General features: G+C 40.0%; 1 protein-coding gene across 2 annotated transcripts; it reads right to left on the reverse strand.

Moving 5' to 3' along the window:
* Nucleotides 1–1,960: 1,960 nt before the first annotated feature.
* Nucleotides 1,961–7,315, reverse strand: LOC107205500 (alpha-1-antitrypsin-like). 2 transcript variants are annotated; one of them, XM_015629914.2, is made up of 5 exons: nucleotides 7,208–7,315; nucleotides 5,746–6,435; nucleotides 5,037–5,307; nucleotides 4,139–4,286; nucleotides 3,045–3,403 (listed from the first exon to the last, which is right to left on the reverse strand). In XM_015629914.2, exons 2-5 carry the CDS (start codon nucleotides 6,416–6,418, stop codon nucleotides 3,197–3,199), a joined length of 1,299 nt encoding a protein of 432 aa, XP_015485400.1. In that variant the 5' UTR covers nucleotides 6,419–6,435; nucleotides 7,208–7,315; the 3' UTR covers nucleotides 3,045–3,196. The 2 variants fall into 2 exon arrangements, with proteins under 2 accessions (XP_033370779.1, XP_015485400.1); XM_033514888.1 differs by lacking the exon at nucleotides 7,208–7,315 and having other exon boundaries at nucleotides 1,961–3,403; nucleotides 5,746–6,478.
* Nucleotides 7,316–16,808: the final 9,493 nt, after the last annotated feature.

Raw genomic sequence — 16,808 nt, forward strand, 5'->3', positions numbered from 1 at the left:
ATAAAACAGAATATTATTTAGTCTTTCCAGCAGAATATGTAATTTGTTTCTAGCCCATGACATTTAAGGCTGTTGCTTCTTCTTTCATGTGCTTTTTGTTTCTCCCTAGTGGATGCTCTACAACACTGGGAACCCAATGATAGACCTGTGCACTGGCACTAACCACTAGCTGTTGGAAATATGCCATTTTCTTTTATACCTCAAGCATACTATTTCTTTCTCTGGCCCCACAACAATATACAGTTTCCTGCATTACCTTGTTTCTTCTTGTATGGTCTTTAACACTACTTAAAATTGCCCCTGGTTTTCTTCCAGTGTCTGTTGAACTTCACATAAGTTGTAGATAACAGTTAAATCTATCTCCACCATGGGTTAGCCTGGGTTTCTTAGCTTCTCATTTATATCTTTAGTCTTTGTTTCACTTCTAGCTCCTAAATATGACAACAAATACAATTTACTGCTATTTCCACACTGCTTGTTCTCCTTTTCTCCTTATTTCAGAGAGTGGCTCGGTGTGTGCTGTCCCAGAGTTTCTACCATGTTGTCAATTCTTTTTCTATGCCCATCAACCTGCAAGAGAAGACTTCTTTTAGGCTTTACAGAGGCTGCTTTGATCCATACCATCCCAGATTTCCCTCAGGGTCTGCACAGACAGCGCTGAGGCTGCAGCTCGTGCGCGCATGGTTGCATGTGCTCCCACGTCACATCTGTGTGTAGACAGGCACCAGTGCAGGCTGCATTAGAAGATGTCCTTTGCACTTTGTCCCTCATGTGGCTCATCATGCCAGCTCCAGCCTCCAGCAATGCCCCTGCACTGAGGTGGCCCATCACAGTTCTTGCACGCAACAGCAGCAGCAGCTCTCAACCAGCTAGGATGAAAGTTCTTCCCTGGTTACTCTGAGGTTTCTTGGTCACAATACTCACAGCCAGAGAGCCAACCAAGAAACAAAAACCCATGAAAGAAGATGCAGAAAAGAAGAAGACTGAAAAAAGAAAGTGTCCTGAGCAAACCGTGACTGCAGTGGGTTTGTGACAACCTTAATGCTGACATTTTTGGTGGGGGGTTGTGCAATCCTTTTGTGCTCCTTGTTTACTGCACAAATTGGCAACAAATTTGCTGCACATTTTCAGTGAGGGGCATGCCCTGTTTTTTTGCCAAAATAGAATGAAAACCAAGGCAAGATGTGTATGGTTCCTACTCCCATCTAAAAATGATTCCTTATCAAGACATTTTCTGGTCATCCAGTTCTTAAATCAGCTTCATTTTTGTCTATCCACTATCAAATGAATTAAGTGGAAAGGCTACTTCTCAGATTGAGATGTGGTTGGCAAGATAGGATTTAGATCTTTTTTTTTCCTACCAACAAACAGAGACTATTGATCTGAGGTCCATGAGGAACAACAAACAGTCTCTTGATATTTGCCTACACAAGTATTTGTCATTGCAAAGCTGGACTTTGGCAATTCATCCTGAGTTAGCCCTGAGATTTGGCAAGAAGTTTTAAATGGTCTTCTGTAGAATAAATGTATCTGTATTACACTGAGACCAAGTCCTTACATGTTTAGAGGCATGAAGCCAACTACTTGTTACAAAATACAGAACTTACTAAATACAGTTATGAATAAGGAACTTTTGTCATTGATTTATGTGATTTTGAGGATGAATTTGAAAGTGAATATTGAGTGTTGCCTGTCTGCAGATAGACATAGAATATTTTTTCTATTCCTTATTGGTATTGCGCTACAATTTACTTATATTGATGACAGTGATTTAATGTGAAAGAAAATAAAGATCCCCAAACAAAAAAAAAAAAAAGAATTGTGTTTTAGAAGTATTCACCACAATTTTTATGTTATATTTTTCACAGACATTTTAAGAAACTAAGATCTAAAACCTTGTCATTTATATTTTTCTATCAGTTTAAGATATTCTGTAACAAAAGATTGAATCAGTCTATAATTTACATGTCTTCTTTGGCTTTCTATATTTTAATAAGATGCACTAAAGGTGTTGATTTAAAAACTAAAGCAAAAAATAATAAAATAATTTAAATATTTACTTCTTTGTAAGTAAAGTTATGTTTCTTTCATAACCATGCAACTATCTAGTGTAGCTGGATTCAAGGAACCTTAAGTTAAGAAAAGGTACAAATATCAATTCCCAGTCTGTTTTTACTCTATAACAGTAATCCACTGCTAACATTTAGAAAAGTGACTTCTGAAATATTTTCTGCATTTTTTCTTTGTGTTTATGATAGCTTAAACCAAGTTAACAGTCCCTAGGAAGCTCTGCTGTTCCTACTGAGGAAATGCAACCTTTCTGGAGTTATAATTTTCATTCCTCCTTTTTTCTACCACAATCTGTCAAGTTTAGCTGTAAAGTGAGTACTGAAGGTGGCATCAGGAGAAACAAGAAATGACAGTGACAACAAATCTATGGAAAGGAAGATGGTGCTATGTCATGGACTACTCCATCAGGCTTTGATCTCGAGGCATTAGCAGCAATCATTATGTTAGTAGAGTAAAGCAGAAGGTTTTTTTCTGCTATGGATTCCTTTCTTAGTAGAATTAAAATTATCTATACAGTAAAAGCAGCCTTCTTGTCTCCTTGCAAAGGGCTTCTGCTGAGGAGGAGACAGAGGAAGTCAAGCTAAAACAGCTGCATTCATCAGCTCTTTACATTGGTGCGTCCTCCAAAGTCTCAGTCACTGATCCTGCAGTTTCATGCCACATTTGGTTACAAAACTTAAAGAAATTAATGAAAATTCACTCCAATATTAAAGAGATCTGCATCCAAGAGTAGTCATCAAGGGTTAGTGGATTAAACAGACAGGACTTATAACTTTCCTGTTTCTCCTTTCACATGCACACCCTGTGACTGTACAGCAATGCCTACATCAATTGGAGACTTTGAACCAATTGAATACCCCACAGGAGCATGTCAGAAAGGGCTTCTTGCAGGACTGGTGAAAAGTGGCTTGTATTTCATTAGCACTACATGTTATATTCAGGTGTAGGCTGTGGAAAATCCTAGTGACTTTTGGACAAGGAAAAACAGTTTTTTGTATTTTAAGGGATTAATAAAGTTTCTAAGGATAATGGTTGAAAGATGAGCACTAGCACAGCGTGGTACACATAGAGAAGTGTTTCACTAGATCACAGGAATATAGCCAGTGATGTGGATAAGTTTTGTCAATCAGTCATTTTGCTTAGGGTTTACAATTTTCCCAATGAAGAGGACAGTGTGGGTGAATTTATCCAGAATCACCAGGAGAAAAGGTCTGTTGAATCTGACTCGAGGTGGGCGAGGAAAATCCCCAGATCTCCAGGTCACCTCCTTCACTGTGGCCCCGGCTGCCTCAGTGCCGTTCTCATGAACATTCAGCATGGCTCTGTGGATCACCTGCAAGGAACAAAGCAAACAGCCTCCAGCTAACAAACCAGCAAGAAGAGAGCAGCCTGCCACCCTCTTCACTTTGGCCAGCCCAAGGGAGCCCTGCCTGGAGCAAGACTGAGCAGCAGCAGCTTCTGGGAAGGTCATCACCAGTTGCTCCCGTTCCCACCACAGCACCAGCTGCCATCGCACCACTCAAGCCATCCTCCCTCACTGCTTGTACAAAGAGTCATCCTCAAGCTGCAGGCAGCCAAAGAGCACTCAAGATGACTGATGACAAGAAACTCTGGAAGCAAAGAAACCTGGTAATTTAGCCGAGACTCAATTTTGTCTTTGGCAGCTCCATGTATTATTGTGAATTTACCCTGTCATCTAGATGAAAAAAATAACTTTTCGAGAACACTAGAAGGGCAGGAATAACAGTCCTTTGCCCTCTGTAGGAAGAATTAGAGGAAATTTTACCAAAGCTAATGCACTACATTTAGATAATTTTCTTTAGTAGCCAAAAGAACATTTAATTATATGTCTGTCTTCATCTTCATCCTCCCACCATGCCTTTCTAACCCCTTGTAAGCATGTTTGGCTTCAGGTTTATGAAAGACATGGCTTTCTTTGCCTCCAGACTGGCAGCTAGTGATAATTGAGTGATGCTTCAGAGAGACTGGGATAAGCTTTTCATGGGATATTAATGTCAGGTTCCTGGGAGCAGGCAAATCCTGTGGTTGCTTTCACATGCTGACTTACTTTTGAAACCTTCAGTCCAGGCTCCTCAGTAATCCCAGAGAGATCAGCTTGTTCAGTAAACAGATTGACCATACCCATTTGTTTGACTATATTTTTCACATCATAGGTACCAGAAATAGAAAATTTTGGAATGTGCAGATGTATCTTTCTGTAATAAACAACACAAACAGGGACAAATCATGACAAATCAACACTCCTTAATGGCTTCAGTCTTCACTAATGACTAGTATTCACTAGACACTTCACATTTGTTTTCCTAAATGTTTACAGCCTTCTCTCAGGGTTTAGATAGCACTTCTGGACAGGTTAGCTGCCTGAGTGGAGGGTTGGAGCAGAGTAAGTCTGTGCTAGTCTGTGCCTCTGCAGTGGGGTTCAGGGGGTGGGGTGGAAGACACAGCTACACCAACTCAGTGGCAAGAAGAGCTACTACTGAGGGTAGGAGGGCTTTTTCAAGAGATTGTAGCCAGCTGACCTAAGGCTGTTCAAATACACAACAGGGCCTTGGCCACCACAGAAATAGCTGCAGTAATGGTGAGTTAATCCACTTTTACACAGAATGCCCTCAACACCCTAACACCCAAAAGCTACTCCATTATAGTTTCCCAGTGCTGGTATGAAACAAGGGTCTGTTGACCTCATCATAGTGCTAAGTAATTTTTGGCTGAGCCAGGAACTTAACTCAAGATGAATCCCAAGTTCAATGACCTACCTATTTGTTCACTAGCCATAGCTCTATTTCATTTTCATTTTCCAACTAAGAAAAGGGAAGTCCATCACAGAGGAAGCAGTAAGTGTATAGAGCTCAGTCAAATAACTGTCCTTTACAGTTTTGTTTTGGTGAGATAATCACTACTAATCTGTAACATGGTCACCTCTCACCTCAGTAAAAAAATCTTACCTGTCCTGGAGGGACTTTTCCCATTTAGATACAGTTCTTTTCAAGAGGGCATCTTCTACCAGCTTCATCTTCCCTTCATCAGGCAAAACAAATAATGCTGCAACACCTCCACTGTAAGGTATCTGAACCAGCCAACAGGACAGCTCTTCATCAAAATAATTTCTGTAGTAACCCTTTCGATACATCATGTCAACTTTTACAGAAGTTTTCTGATCCACAAAAAAATCTTCCTGTTTTGTCTGTGCTGTACTGAATGGTTTCTCCCAATGGGCTTATGACAAAAAGAAAATTTGTTCAGTGGAATACAAAGAAGAATGGTCAAAGTAAGTAAAACAGGACCTAGTCCCACAGCCTTCCTTTCATTAGAGTAAATATCCTTTTTTATTCTATTTTACTGCATCCTCAGGGGTTACAGAATTGTAATTTTTTTTATGTGCTCAAAGACAATTACAGACACATAATACTGAAAACACTATCTCTCATTACAGTATGAGTCTATGATCACTTGACAAAATTAACCAAACTCAATAAAGATATTTGTTTTAAAATTTCACTAAAGTAGATATTTTTACTGGCAACAAATATATATGGATATATAGTGATACTTTCCAGATACTGAACATGATTTCCTCTATTTGAAATATTTTATTTTTTTCTTTTTTCATTCTCTGTAAAAAGCATTATCTTTGCACCCTTTGGTATATCTTACCTTTAAAGAAGACATAGTTAACAAGAACCATTGCAGTCAGAGGATCAAGATTTTCCACTAGTTTTAAAATTTTCCCATTTGTCTTTTCCTCAATATAACTGTTGATCTGATTCTCAGCACCAACAGAGTTGTTAAAGTCAGTAGAAAAGACTTCAGACTCATAAATGCTTTTGACATCATCCAAGAACTTCTGTAGTGGTTTTAGTGTCTCTTCTATAAAAAGGGCATTGCCCAGGCTCAGCTGGAACTCACTGTCTGAACGGTTCAACATGTGGAGGAGTTGGCCAAAACCTTCATGTATTTCCTGCTCCTGAGTCTTTTTCAGGTTAAAGGCAAGCCCTTCCAAAATCTGTGTCAGTGTCGCAGCCCTGGCACCAAGTGCCAGCATTGCAAAGGAGGCAGAGATGCTTATGGGTGAAAAGAAAATATTTTTGTGTGCTGCTTCAGATGCGACCAGCTTGTAAAAGGAAAATGCAAAGTCAGCATTGCTGAAAACTAGTTTGACAAAGGTTTTGTTCTTAAGTGGAGAAGCTTCTTCCCACTGAGAACTACGTCCTGGATAATATGTCCCTTTAGCATCGTCCTGCTTATTACGGTAGCGAGGATGCTGATGACACAGGGCAAGAGTATGCAAACCAACCAGCAATAAACACAAGGAAAAAGTCAGCTTCATTTCGCTTTCAGCTCTTTCTGGAAAAGAAATAGACATGCAAAACATGGAAACTAATTTGGATACACTTCAAACTGTATCCTCCAGTAAAGTAAAATGATGTTCTCAGATCACACCTGTTCTTCAAAGCCCCCACACTTACAATTCACATTTCTGATGTATGCCAGTGATCCCTGGAAAGAATACACCTCCTGATTCCCTATTTATATATATATATATATATATATAGACTAGTTCTCTTTCAAAAAAGGTAATTAGAAAGTTTAAAAAAAAATTTAACTTTAATATTAGCATATTTTATTAAAATTTGTAAATAACTGGAAGCTTTATGATCTTTTCCCCAGAGTAACTGGCATTGTAACTGTCAGAGTAACATGCCAAAACTGGTATGAGTTCGTTTTGTACTCAGTACTGTGAGAAAGTAACTGCAGCTCTGTTAACCTTCCTCAATTCATTAAATAATTAGAGAATTTAATCTGTATTAAACAAAACTCTGATATAAGCATAGATCATACTATCTAGAACCAAAATTACAAAACACTCATACAGGTTCTTCAAAGATGAAAGACTAGATCACTGGTCTTTGTGGTATAAAAGTCTATAGGCATTTCTGTTGTTTCCAAACCAAATTTTTACTTTTTTATGTGAAGTGTCTTCTTTAGTATCTGTTCCTTCTGGCTTTTGAAATGTATTGATTCTTTTCATAAGAGGTATATTCCCTATTTACGTGTACAAAGGCACCACTTCCAGGCAACAACCTCCCCAAAAAGGGAAAACTAAAAGGGTACTTACATTGCTAGAGTCTGGTCTTGCCTTCTTGTTCTTCTCTTCAGTACCATTAAACAGAGTTAATCAGAACACTCTGTTAATCATTAATTAGTTCAAAGAAAAGTTGGCAGTGGGGATGCACAAGAAGCAGAAATGACATTGGATATTTTGGACAATTTTTCCAACCCAGACAGGCGGAATATTTTGACAAAACCTTCTTGCTGCAGACAAGAGGGAATGGAGCAGACACAGTGTGCCTGCTGCATCCATGCTTGTGGATTAACAGGAGGAGCCTGCTGCTGTGGGTGCTTGGCAGGAGAGCCACAGCCATACACACCTTTCATGGCTGGAGCTGGAAGCTGTGGCTTGGTGTGAGGGCCACCCCTTGCTTGGGTCTGTGTGAGCCAGCACCACTCACAGCAGATCACAGCGTCCCTGCCACAATGTCCTCCGATTCCTCCTGGGGACACTGCCAGAGTGTCCTCTCTGGCAGGATTTCAAAACAGGGTTTGGATTTATAAAGTCCTTCTGCCTTACTGTGTACCTCAGTCACAACCTTCAACAGCATGTTTAATTGTTTTGGGGATTTTTCTTATGCAGAGCAGACTGTGTGTAAGCTTCTTAGGAGAATAACACGTGACCTTATCACTCTAGTGAGGCATTTAGAATCAATAAAATTGTTTGCTAGTTGCTGTTGGCCATCACCTGTGACAGAGTGTTTGGGGAACTGGGGAAGAGTTTTCACCTGGCTTTGTAGAAAATATACAACAAAACCATCACTGCTAAGAGGCAGCACTGACCGCAAAGAGAAACCTGTGGTCAGAAACAGACATCTTGTTTCCTCAGGTTAATCTTTTGTATCATATGCAACTGAAATGGACACTAAGAGGACACAGAACAGGCTGTCAATTCACCTTCACAATCCAGTACTAAAGCAGACATGCAGGCATCACTGGATGATATTCAGGGTTGAATATAATATATGAACAAATCACTGAAGGAGAAACAAAGGCAGAAAATGAACTTTTTTAAACAGATTTGGTTGCCAACATGTGCCTCTCTGCAAGCTCCCAAGCATTTGGTTTCCGAGCAGAAGCCCCAGACTATATCAGGTATTGAAATGCCCCACATGAGGTGTTGAACACCTCTGAATGAGAGCACACTGTTGGGGAGCTGCACATTGGAAGCTGAAGGCAATACTGGAAAGGGAACTGGACTTTCTTCCCCCTAATCTCAAATCATGGCTCTTGTCCTGTGGTTGTTTCATACGGCTTCATAATCAAGCAGCAAAACAGGAGAGGGCATACCCTTTTCATTTTGATTTCAGCAGTGTTAATCTTTTTTCATACTAACCTAGGGGCTGGAACGCCTGATCACCTGATCTGCTTACAAGACCCTCAAAACCTTCTACTTGAGACTATCAGACCCAAGTCATCCACTTGGCTCATATGTGGGCTGCAAGAGGTGGAGGAGAAAGTGAGGGGAAAGGCAATTCACAGCTTTCTTTCTGAGGCCCTTCTGCTTAAAGATCAAATGAAATATAAAACTACTTATGTGACGTGTACAGGTAATTGTGAATAACTGTACGTGTTTTCACCTATCTGTGAAAGACATGTATGTGAATACACACACCTCTAAATATTCACAGTAGTGGAAAAAATCGTCTAATAAGTGTGATGTGTTAATGTAATAATAAATACACAAGTCTGGCAAACAGGAGCCTTGGGTTGCCCTCTGAGAACAATTCAAATAGAAGAAGAAACAAAGGCCCTAGGAATTGTTTCTGAATGTGATAACTGATTGATGAAGATGTGGAATTGTTATTAATTCTAGTCATAGCAGTGTGTGAGTAGTTCTGTTAAATAGAATCATTACCTTTGTTAAGTCTGATCAGAACCTGTGGCAATAAGGATTAATATGTTATGATTTGAACTGAAAAAAAAGGAGAAATGCTGTCTCAAAATACATGTGATATTTTGATAATGTATAAATAATACCATATTATATGTGCTAACATAGAAATAATAGCCTCAAATTTGGTAGATTTTATATGCAATTTTTTTAAACCTTTTTTTTCCCTAAAAGCTAGTAGAAATGAGGGTGTTCTTTCCATCCTGGTATGAAGTAATGTAAAGGGGCATTTTCTTTTCTGATGACAGGTTGTCTGAGAGAGTTAATGTCTCTCAGCCTAATTATTTACAGCCTAATCAACTTATTTAATTGTCTTACTCTTATTAATTTTATCATTTCATTTATATCTGAAAGTGAGTCTCAGGTTTAAAATATTTTTACATCACTTAAATTAATATGAGTAATAATAATACTTAATAATAAAAAATTCAAATTGCACTTGTTCCTCATGCATGGAGAGCACTTTCTGGGGAGAGTGCTAGTGTAGTGGAAGGACACAACACATTGCTTTCTGGAGCCCTTCATGGGGACTCTGTCCATCTGATCTGGATAAACACAAGTATTTTCCAACCTTTCCTATTAGCTCAAATTTCCCTCAATATGAAAAGCCTGGGGGTGGCAGTGCAAGAGGTGGTTGAGAGGTCAAGGACTATTTTTATTCTGTCTCTTTGGGTTGGGCCTAAACAGTCTCCACAAAAAGTGCCAGGTCTGTTATTCAGGGCAGGACCAGGAGGAGATGCATGAGGAACAAATACAAGTTGCTTCACCCTTCATCATCCTCACAGCATTTTAAATGCAAAACTTAATCCCCTCTTCCTTGTGTCAAAAAACACATTTACAATGGAAGGTAATGTATTGTGGAGGAACCTCCATACTCTCTCCTGTGAGTTCCCATGCCCAACTCTTCCCCATTTCCCATCTGCCTCCAGCCAAGTGCTCTACATTTGCACCTTGGGCCACCAGTGATCTGGGCTCCCTGAAAAAGGTGGTGCTTAGCAGGGGTTACTCCTGTGAAATATGTAACAGGCATAACATGAAATAGAAAAGCAGTGTATGCAGTATCTACTCAGGAAGTTTATGGTTTGTAGGCTGCATTTTGGATAAAGAAAGGAGGAAAAACAACAACAAACAAGCAAATAAACCAAAAACCCCATGCTGATCATCAGGAATTTTTGTCAGGAACACATGAGGAGCAGAATTCTGCTGGGATACCTTTGGAATTGCAGCATCAGCCTGCAATGTGCTGCTCCACATACATTGCCTGTGTGTGCAGGACCATCTCTTTTTACTGGCACAGAATTTGGCTCCTATGTGCTTCTACGTGTGATGGTCTATAGCTTTGGCATCAGACAAGGTAATGGAACACAGTCTCCCTTTGCCCAGTCTCTGCCACAAACAAGTTTTGCCTTCTTTATGCCTGCTAAGTTGACTATTTTCAAGGCTGAAAATCTTTCACCTCCAACAGGAGCTGTTCCAGACCTTTGATTAGCCTTACAATTTTTTCTGAAGATTTAATAGTTCTCATTTATCCCCCATTATCATAAAACCATGTGTGGATGGCTCAGAGATTAGGATGATTTGCTATGAGATTTGCTCTTTTTTCTTTGCCAATAATTTCTAATATTTAATTTGCCTCCTCTTCCACTACTGAGCTGCTCTGTATATATATTATTTACCAGAACACCAGACCATCAATACTTTGTGACAGCAGTCTGTTCAAGTGCAGCATTTTGCCAAACTTGCAGCTAAAATTTAGCAAGAAAATTAAAATCCCCATCAACACAATAACAAGCCAAAAAATACTGCTCTTTCTGGTTTGAAAATGAGTCAGAACTTGTCATGTCCATTCCTTTGTTTTACCAGGAGATGGTGGCACAGGCTCCTTTTCCTATAATCCCCAGAACTCAAGGCTTCATGCATAACAGTTCTACTTGCACATACAGCATAGAAGAGTCACACTGAAAGGTGGATGTCTTGCAAGGACTTCACTCATAGCTGGTATACTGTAAAAATTACATTTTACTAGTAGAATTTGCCCTGTGCACCTTTTTCTCTTGGTGTAAAAGAGGCCCTCTTATGCAGCCAACTTTTCGAATAACAGGTTCACCAGAGAATAAAAGTTCTTATTATGAAATGAAGTTGTCTACCCATGTTTAAACCAATGTCTTAACTTTCTAGATTTTTGTGATTCAAACATGGCCTTAATCAAGCACTAAGAAAGTCCCTTATGTAGATATTTTGGAATTACATTTAAAGTTTATTGCTTCCAAAGCCAGATAGAAAATATTAGGGCTAAACCTTGAAAAGTGTTATCATTTGTTATTGTACAACGGATTAATATGGTTGACCTCAGTGAAGAAGCAGAGGGATCAGCTAGCTGAATGAATATATGCAATGAAATGAAATTTATTGTATGATTCTATTGCTCATATCCCTTTTTTAAATCAAGTCTTTGAGACTCTAAGGTTTTGGGATTTTGAAAATTCTGACAGATCAGAGATGGTTTAATTCAGAAACTCTCTTCCCACTTTAAGTGGAGGCAAAATACGAGCCTAGGTGGTTGCCCTCTGCAGATCACAGCCTGGCAGGTCAGCACAATTCCATTTCCATCAGTGACTTACATTATCATGCCTCCACAGGATTGGGACTTAGGATGTACCTACACAGACTTTCTGTCATGGTTGCTGCACAATCTTTCCCGACCTGCCCAACTAAGAATGTACAGAAATGCTGGACAATATCTGCTTCTGCTGGAGGCCTCAGTCACTTTTGCTGCCTCTGTGAATCTGTCAGGGCTGTGACACACAGCACAATCACAGGCATGAGGTGCTAATCCTTGGCTGGGCCACTGACACACAAAATGTCTTCAAATTTTACCTATAAGATTTACCAAGAGACACAGCTCTCACTTGAAAAAATAGAGGAACAGAAATTAAATTCTACTAACCATCCCTTGAATATGTAAGTTATAGTATGGCTTTTTTGATGGCTAGACAATCTGCATCTGCAAGAGCAGCAAACCTGACAGCATTCACACACATTTTAGGGTCTATTACATCTTTCATCCCCTCCATGCACAGATGTTTTCTCCTGCTATGAAGTTCTCTCCTGGCTGCAACCATCTTACGGTGACTATAATACATCGGCTGGACTTGATAATCTTGGAGGTCTTTTCCAGCCTTAATACTTCTATGAGTCTGTGGTCTTGTTTTATACTGATTTTTCATCAGTATAAACTTCTTCCTTCATCACAGCATCTTCCATGAGGTCTGCTTTTCCTACATGAAACATAGTAGACAATACAGTAACTTCTCCTTAATGAGACATTTGCTCAAGTCAGACAAAGTCTTCTTCAGACCTTCCATATGAGAATCACATTGCTGTTAACAGTTTCCCAATGATAAGGAATACATTCTTGTTTAGTGAATTAATAAATCATAAGATTTTTTCTCCAGATGGCTTATGGAAAAGAAACTGAATGCAACAAAAAATAAGAGAAATGAAGACTGTATAAATAGAATTAATTCACTTCTAATAAATTAATATCCAGCACTAGAACTGAGCTGAAAAGGTACTTTCATCACTGAAATTCTCTTTTGCAAGAAACCACCAAAGTGATTTGCGGCTACATCAGCTGAGTTTGTGTAACCAGGGTGTTATTCATATCAAGGACATTTGCATGAAATGGATGAATTATAGTTTTATTTAAAATTTAGTCTGAGGAAAGTACAATTACAAAATTATTTAAAATGGATTCACTGTTATACCTGGGAGCGGGAACTTAATGAAGGATATTTCCAGATCCATCTTTGGTGGCTAACAGTTTAAAGGGAATGATATACTGTGTTTCCATCTAATGGAAGCAGTCCCACGTGGTTAAGGGCAGGTGTGCAGTACCCAACCAGGAATGTAGTATGGATGGGTAAGGTTTGAAGGATGTGTTACAGGGAGATACATAGCCCATGGTGGCCTCCATGCTTTTCTGTTCTTGATAATTTGCAGTTGTTCTAACTTCCAGTGCAGTGAATGTTTAGAGTTTTCAAGTGAAACACGAAGAATGTTTGTGTTTCTCTTGAACTTCTGTGATTGGAAAGCCTAGTGCCTTGAGACATGATTTGGAGACATGATTTGAATGCTGGATTACAGATTAACACTCTTAGAGGTTTTTTTCTACCTCCAAAACTACCAAGACTCCTGTCAAAAATTAGTAGCTGGGTTCTCAGAATCCCCATTCAAAACCTACCCTGCCTGGGAACCATCACAATCATCTGGATTTGAAGAGCTTAGTGATTCTCTGCCTGAAATTAGTGTGAGTACGAGGAAAATGCCTGCAGCTTTTGTTGCACTGAATCTACTGAAACATTTAGAGTAGCTTTGGCTTACAACCTGTTCAAATTCCCATTTCCTTGCAATACTAGCAGTGATCACAGGCTGTGCAGGTGACATGGCTGTGGGGAGAGGGTGGATGTACCCATTCAAGGCATTCCAGATACCAGTGCTGAGGCTCAAATTGCATAGCTGGGAACAAGAAAGTCCAGAGTGCTGGTAGCATCTGGACAGCAGAGTTTATGTGAGCAGCTGGTGCTTCTGTAACATTCTGTGCCTTTTGGCATTGTCAGCACCTCTCCTTACTGCTGAAAGGAACACACACTGCAGTAGCCCTGCAATTCCACTGCTCCATGTAACATTCTACATGGACTCTGCCATGGGGCAAAGCAAATAGAGAGTTACTGACAGAAGATATCCTGATATAGCAGATATAGCAGAGTCCCACTGGACCATAAACAAGGTCAGACTGAACAAACTTACAGTCTCCCACATGGCTCATATGCTGCCAGGAAAAGTTTGGCACTCGGGTCTGCTGGGGCACAGCTAGGCTGCCTTCCAGGGACCCAGCCCTGTGGGTCTATCTTCCCTCACAGGGGTCCTCACCTGAGTTAAACTCTCTCTTGATAAGTTCTTTTCCTCAAACTTCCCATAAGTGTGTCAGATCATGGCTCACAGACCTACAGCAGGCCATTTATGTTGGATGCTTATGATAGGTGTCACATGCTTTATTGTAAACTGTATTATCCCCTTCTGCTGACTGTCACTACAGGAAGTCAGGTGAATTAGGTTATAAAGGTTACAACCTTTAGTTTATAAAGGAGGTCTAGTTTTCTTTCAGGGCTTAGTTTGGATCCAGCTGCCCCATAGGCTGAGGGAATAGCTGAATGGGAATTGTAGAGGAATTAAAACATCTCCAGATGAATGAGGTACCATAGAACATATATGTTTACCACAGATTAAATACAGCCTCTAGATGAAAATTTTAGTTATTTATGTCTATCAGAATCTTTCCTTTTTTGTCTACCTTTAATTACACTTAATAGAATGAAGAGGGTTCCCTATCACATATTAAGGCAAAAGAAAACTGTCAGGACAAATGATGCAAAGTAGACTGAGACAGATTTTCTTGGAATTACGAAAAAACACTCCATCTCCCTACAAATGCTTTGCAGAATTGTCCAGTTCCTAAAGAATATTATCAGAACTGTGCTGGGAGTAATATCAGCGATGTATGTTCAGTGCCTAGGCTCTATAATTCTTCATACTGTGAATTGTAGGCATTTTTCTGCTTTTGGTGTTATGTTTGGCACAAGATTTATTAGTTTCCTGTCTCCTACACGTCCCCTTATTCCAGAGGGATTTAGGATGGTCCCTCTTCCTACCCCCAGTCCCTGCCACAATTCAGGTCAACCTGCTGGTCTGGAGCATGAAGTCGCTCAGCTGGAGAAAAAGTGTAGAGATGCCCCACAGCTTGGTAGATAACTCCCAAAGCAGCATTTAGAGGTTTCTATCCCATTTGCTAGTTTTGCTAGTAGCAGCCATGCTTCACAAACTATTAATGCAGCTGTTGTCCTGCCATCTCAAGCACAAAGGCCTGGGAGGTAGATGGGAAAGGAAGTTGCTCTGCATCTGATTTCCCAAAGCTTTTGCTCTGTCCTAGAAACTGTGGGATTTTTCCTAACCCCTTTCCCTTTAACAACAGGCCAAGAACCTGTTTCTCTGCCACCACACTCTGATAAAAATCTCACCACTTACCTTCTAATCAGTCCTGGTGCACAGATTTATCAGGATGGGATCTCACGGGAGCTGCTCCCAGCTCCTGTTGAGGTTGTGTAGGCAGCACAGAGCAGGCTGCCTCACACCACGGCAGGTTATCATTGATCTTAACTTTGTAAAAGCCGCTGCTTTGCAGAGGCATGGTCTCTCCCCATCCCCTGAGTGATGCCATCTTGCCTCATGAGGAGCAGTAACTCGGGGCTTCCACTGAGTTCTTGCCACTTGGAGCAAGGGGACTCATACAAGGCAGCAATCTCCAAGTCCCCCTGAATCAGAAGCACAGCTCCCCATACACCAACCCAATCCTACAAACATCTACAAACTTGTAAAGCACCTCTGTGTAAGGTGGGCCAAGTCTGGACCAACAGGTCAGAATGCCAGAGAGATGTCAGGGGTGGGGAGTTCATTTATTGATTTGGAGCTTGCATTACTTTTGCAGTGTGCAAAAGAGACTTCCAGGATCACTGTAGAAATGAGCAGTGTACATTCAGAAGCCTCATCTTCCTAGGGATGGGGACTCAGCTCTGCTTGCAAAAAATATATCCAGGATCACTATGCAATGGCATGAAAGCAGTGCAGTGAGATAGAAGCTGTCAAAGTTAGTGCCTCCTTGAGGCAACAAATGATTTGCTACAGAGTTTAGCCCCTGTGCTCCACTGTAATTAGAGTAGGTGATCTACAGATCCACAACAGCAAAAAATTGTTTAGGTATCTCTTGAAAACAGGTTTTACCCATATAGGCACATAAAAAGAGAATTGTGATTTCCATATGAGAAAAGTTGCACTCATTTAACAGCTCTAAGACATATTTTACTGATATCTGCTATGTTAGTAAAAGTGACTGAAGGTGTTTGTTGTTTTTAAGAGATTTTTAGAACAATACAAGAGACTGGGGTAATTCCTTAAGTGATATTCTTAAATTACATTGTATATTTTATTGATCATCCACAGCTGATCAATTATTAATGAATGACATTTTTTCACAGACAATTCTTTGACAGTTCATGCTATGCCTAATGTCACTGTCTCTTATAGTTTTTTGCTGACCCTGTGGAGTGCAAAGAGACACAGTAAGAGCTACATCAGAGTAAGTCTATTGTTTCAGGGATTATTCTCTTCTCTTTTGTCAATGATTTCTTAAGATGTCCTAGGCAAAGAGTTGAAACATGTGAGAAAGAACAGGTTGATTGAGGATAAACAACAGCCTTGGCAGCAAAGAGTGATGTAAGGAGGAAAGGACTCTGTAAGGACCAGCTGAGGTGAGTAGTGGAGAAGACAGAGTAGAATGACAAGAGTTGTTGCCTACTGTGTTAAAGGTTTCAGTGAGTAATCCAGAACTGAAAGCAGAACAAAACTCCTTAGCAGAGAAGATTCACTTTTAACAATAACAACATACTTAAGAAAAGGTTATCTGCCGTGGAAAATTGGAAAATGTTTTAATAAGTTGAATTGTTGTGGTGGTTTGACCTTGGTTGGATGACATGTGCCCATTAAAGTCATTCCATCACTCCTTTCCTCAGCTGGAAAATGCAGAGAAAATAAAATGGAAGATTCATGAGTCGAGATAAGGATAGGCAGAGATCACAAACTGAATATTGTCACAGGCAAA

The sequence above is a fragment of the Parus major genome, chromosome 5 (genome assembly GCF_001522545.3).
Source record: "Parus major isolate Abel chromosome 5, Parus_major1.1, whole genome shotgun sequence".
NCBI classification, from domain to species: domain Eukaryota; kingdom Metazoa; phylum Chordata; class Aves; order Passeriformes; family Paridae; genus Parus; species Parus major.

Coding starts and splice junctions, on each gene's coding strand:
- LOC107205500 (XM_033514888.1), bottom strand. CDS start 6,463: ATGTTTTGCATGTCTATTTCTTTTCCAGAAAGAGCTGAAAGCGAAATG. Junction 5,308..5,745: donor TAACTATGTCTTCTTTAAAG/GTAAGATATACC, acceptor TTTTGTCATAAG/CCCATTGGGAGAAACCATTC. Junction 4,287..5,036: donor GAAAAGTCCCTCCAGGACAG/GTAAGATTTTTT, acceptor TGTTTATTACAG/AAAGATACATCTGCACATTC.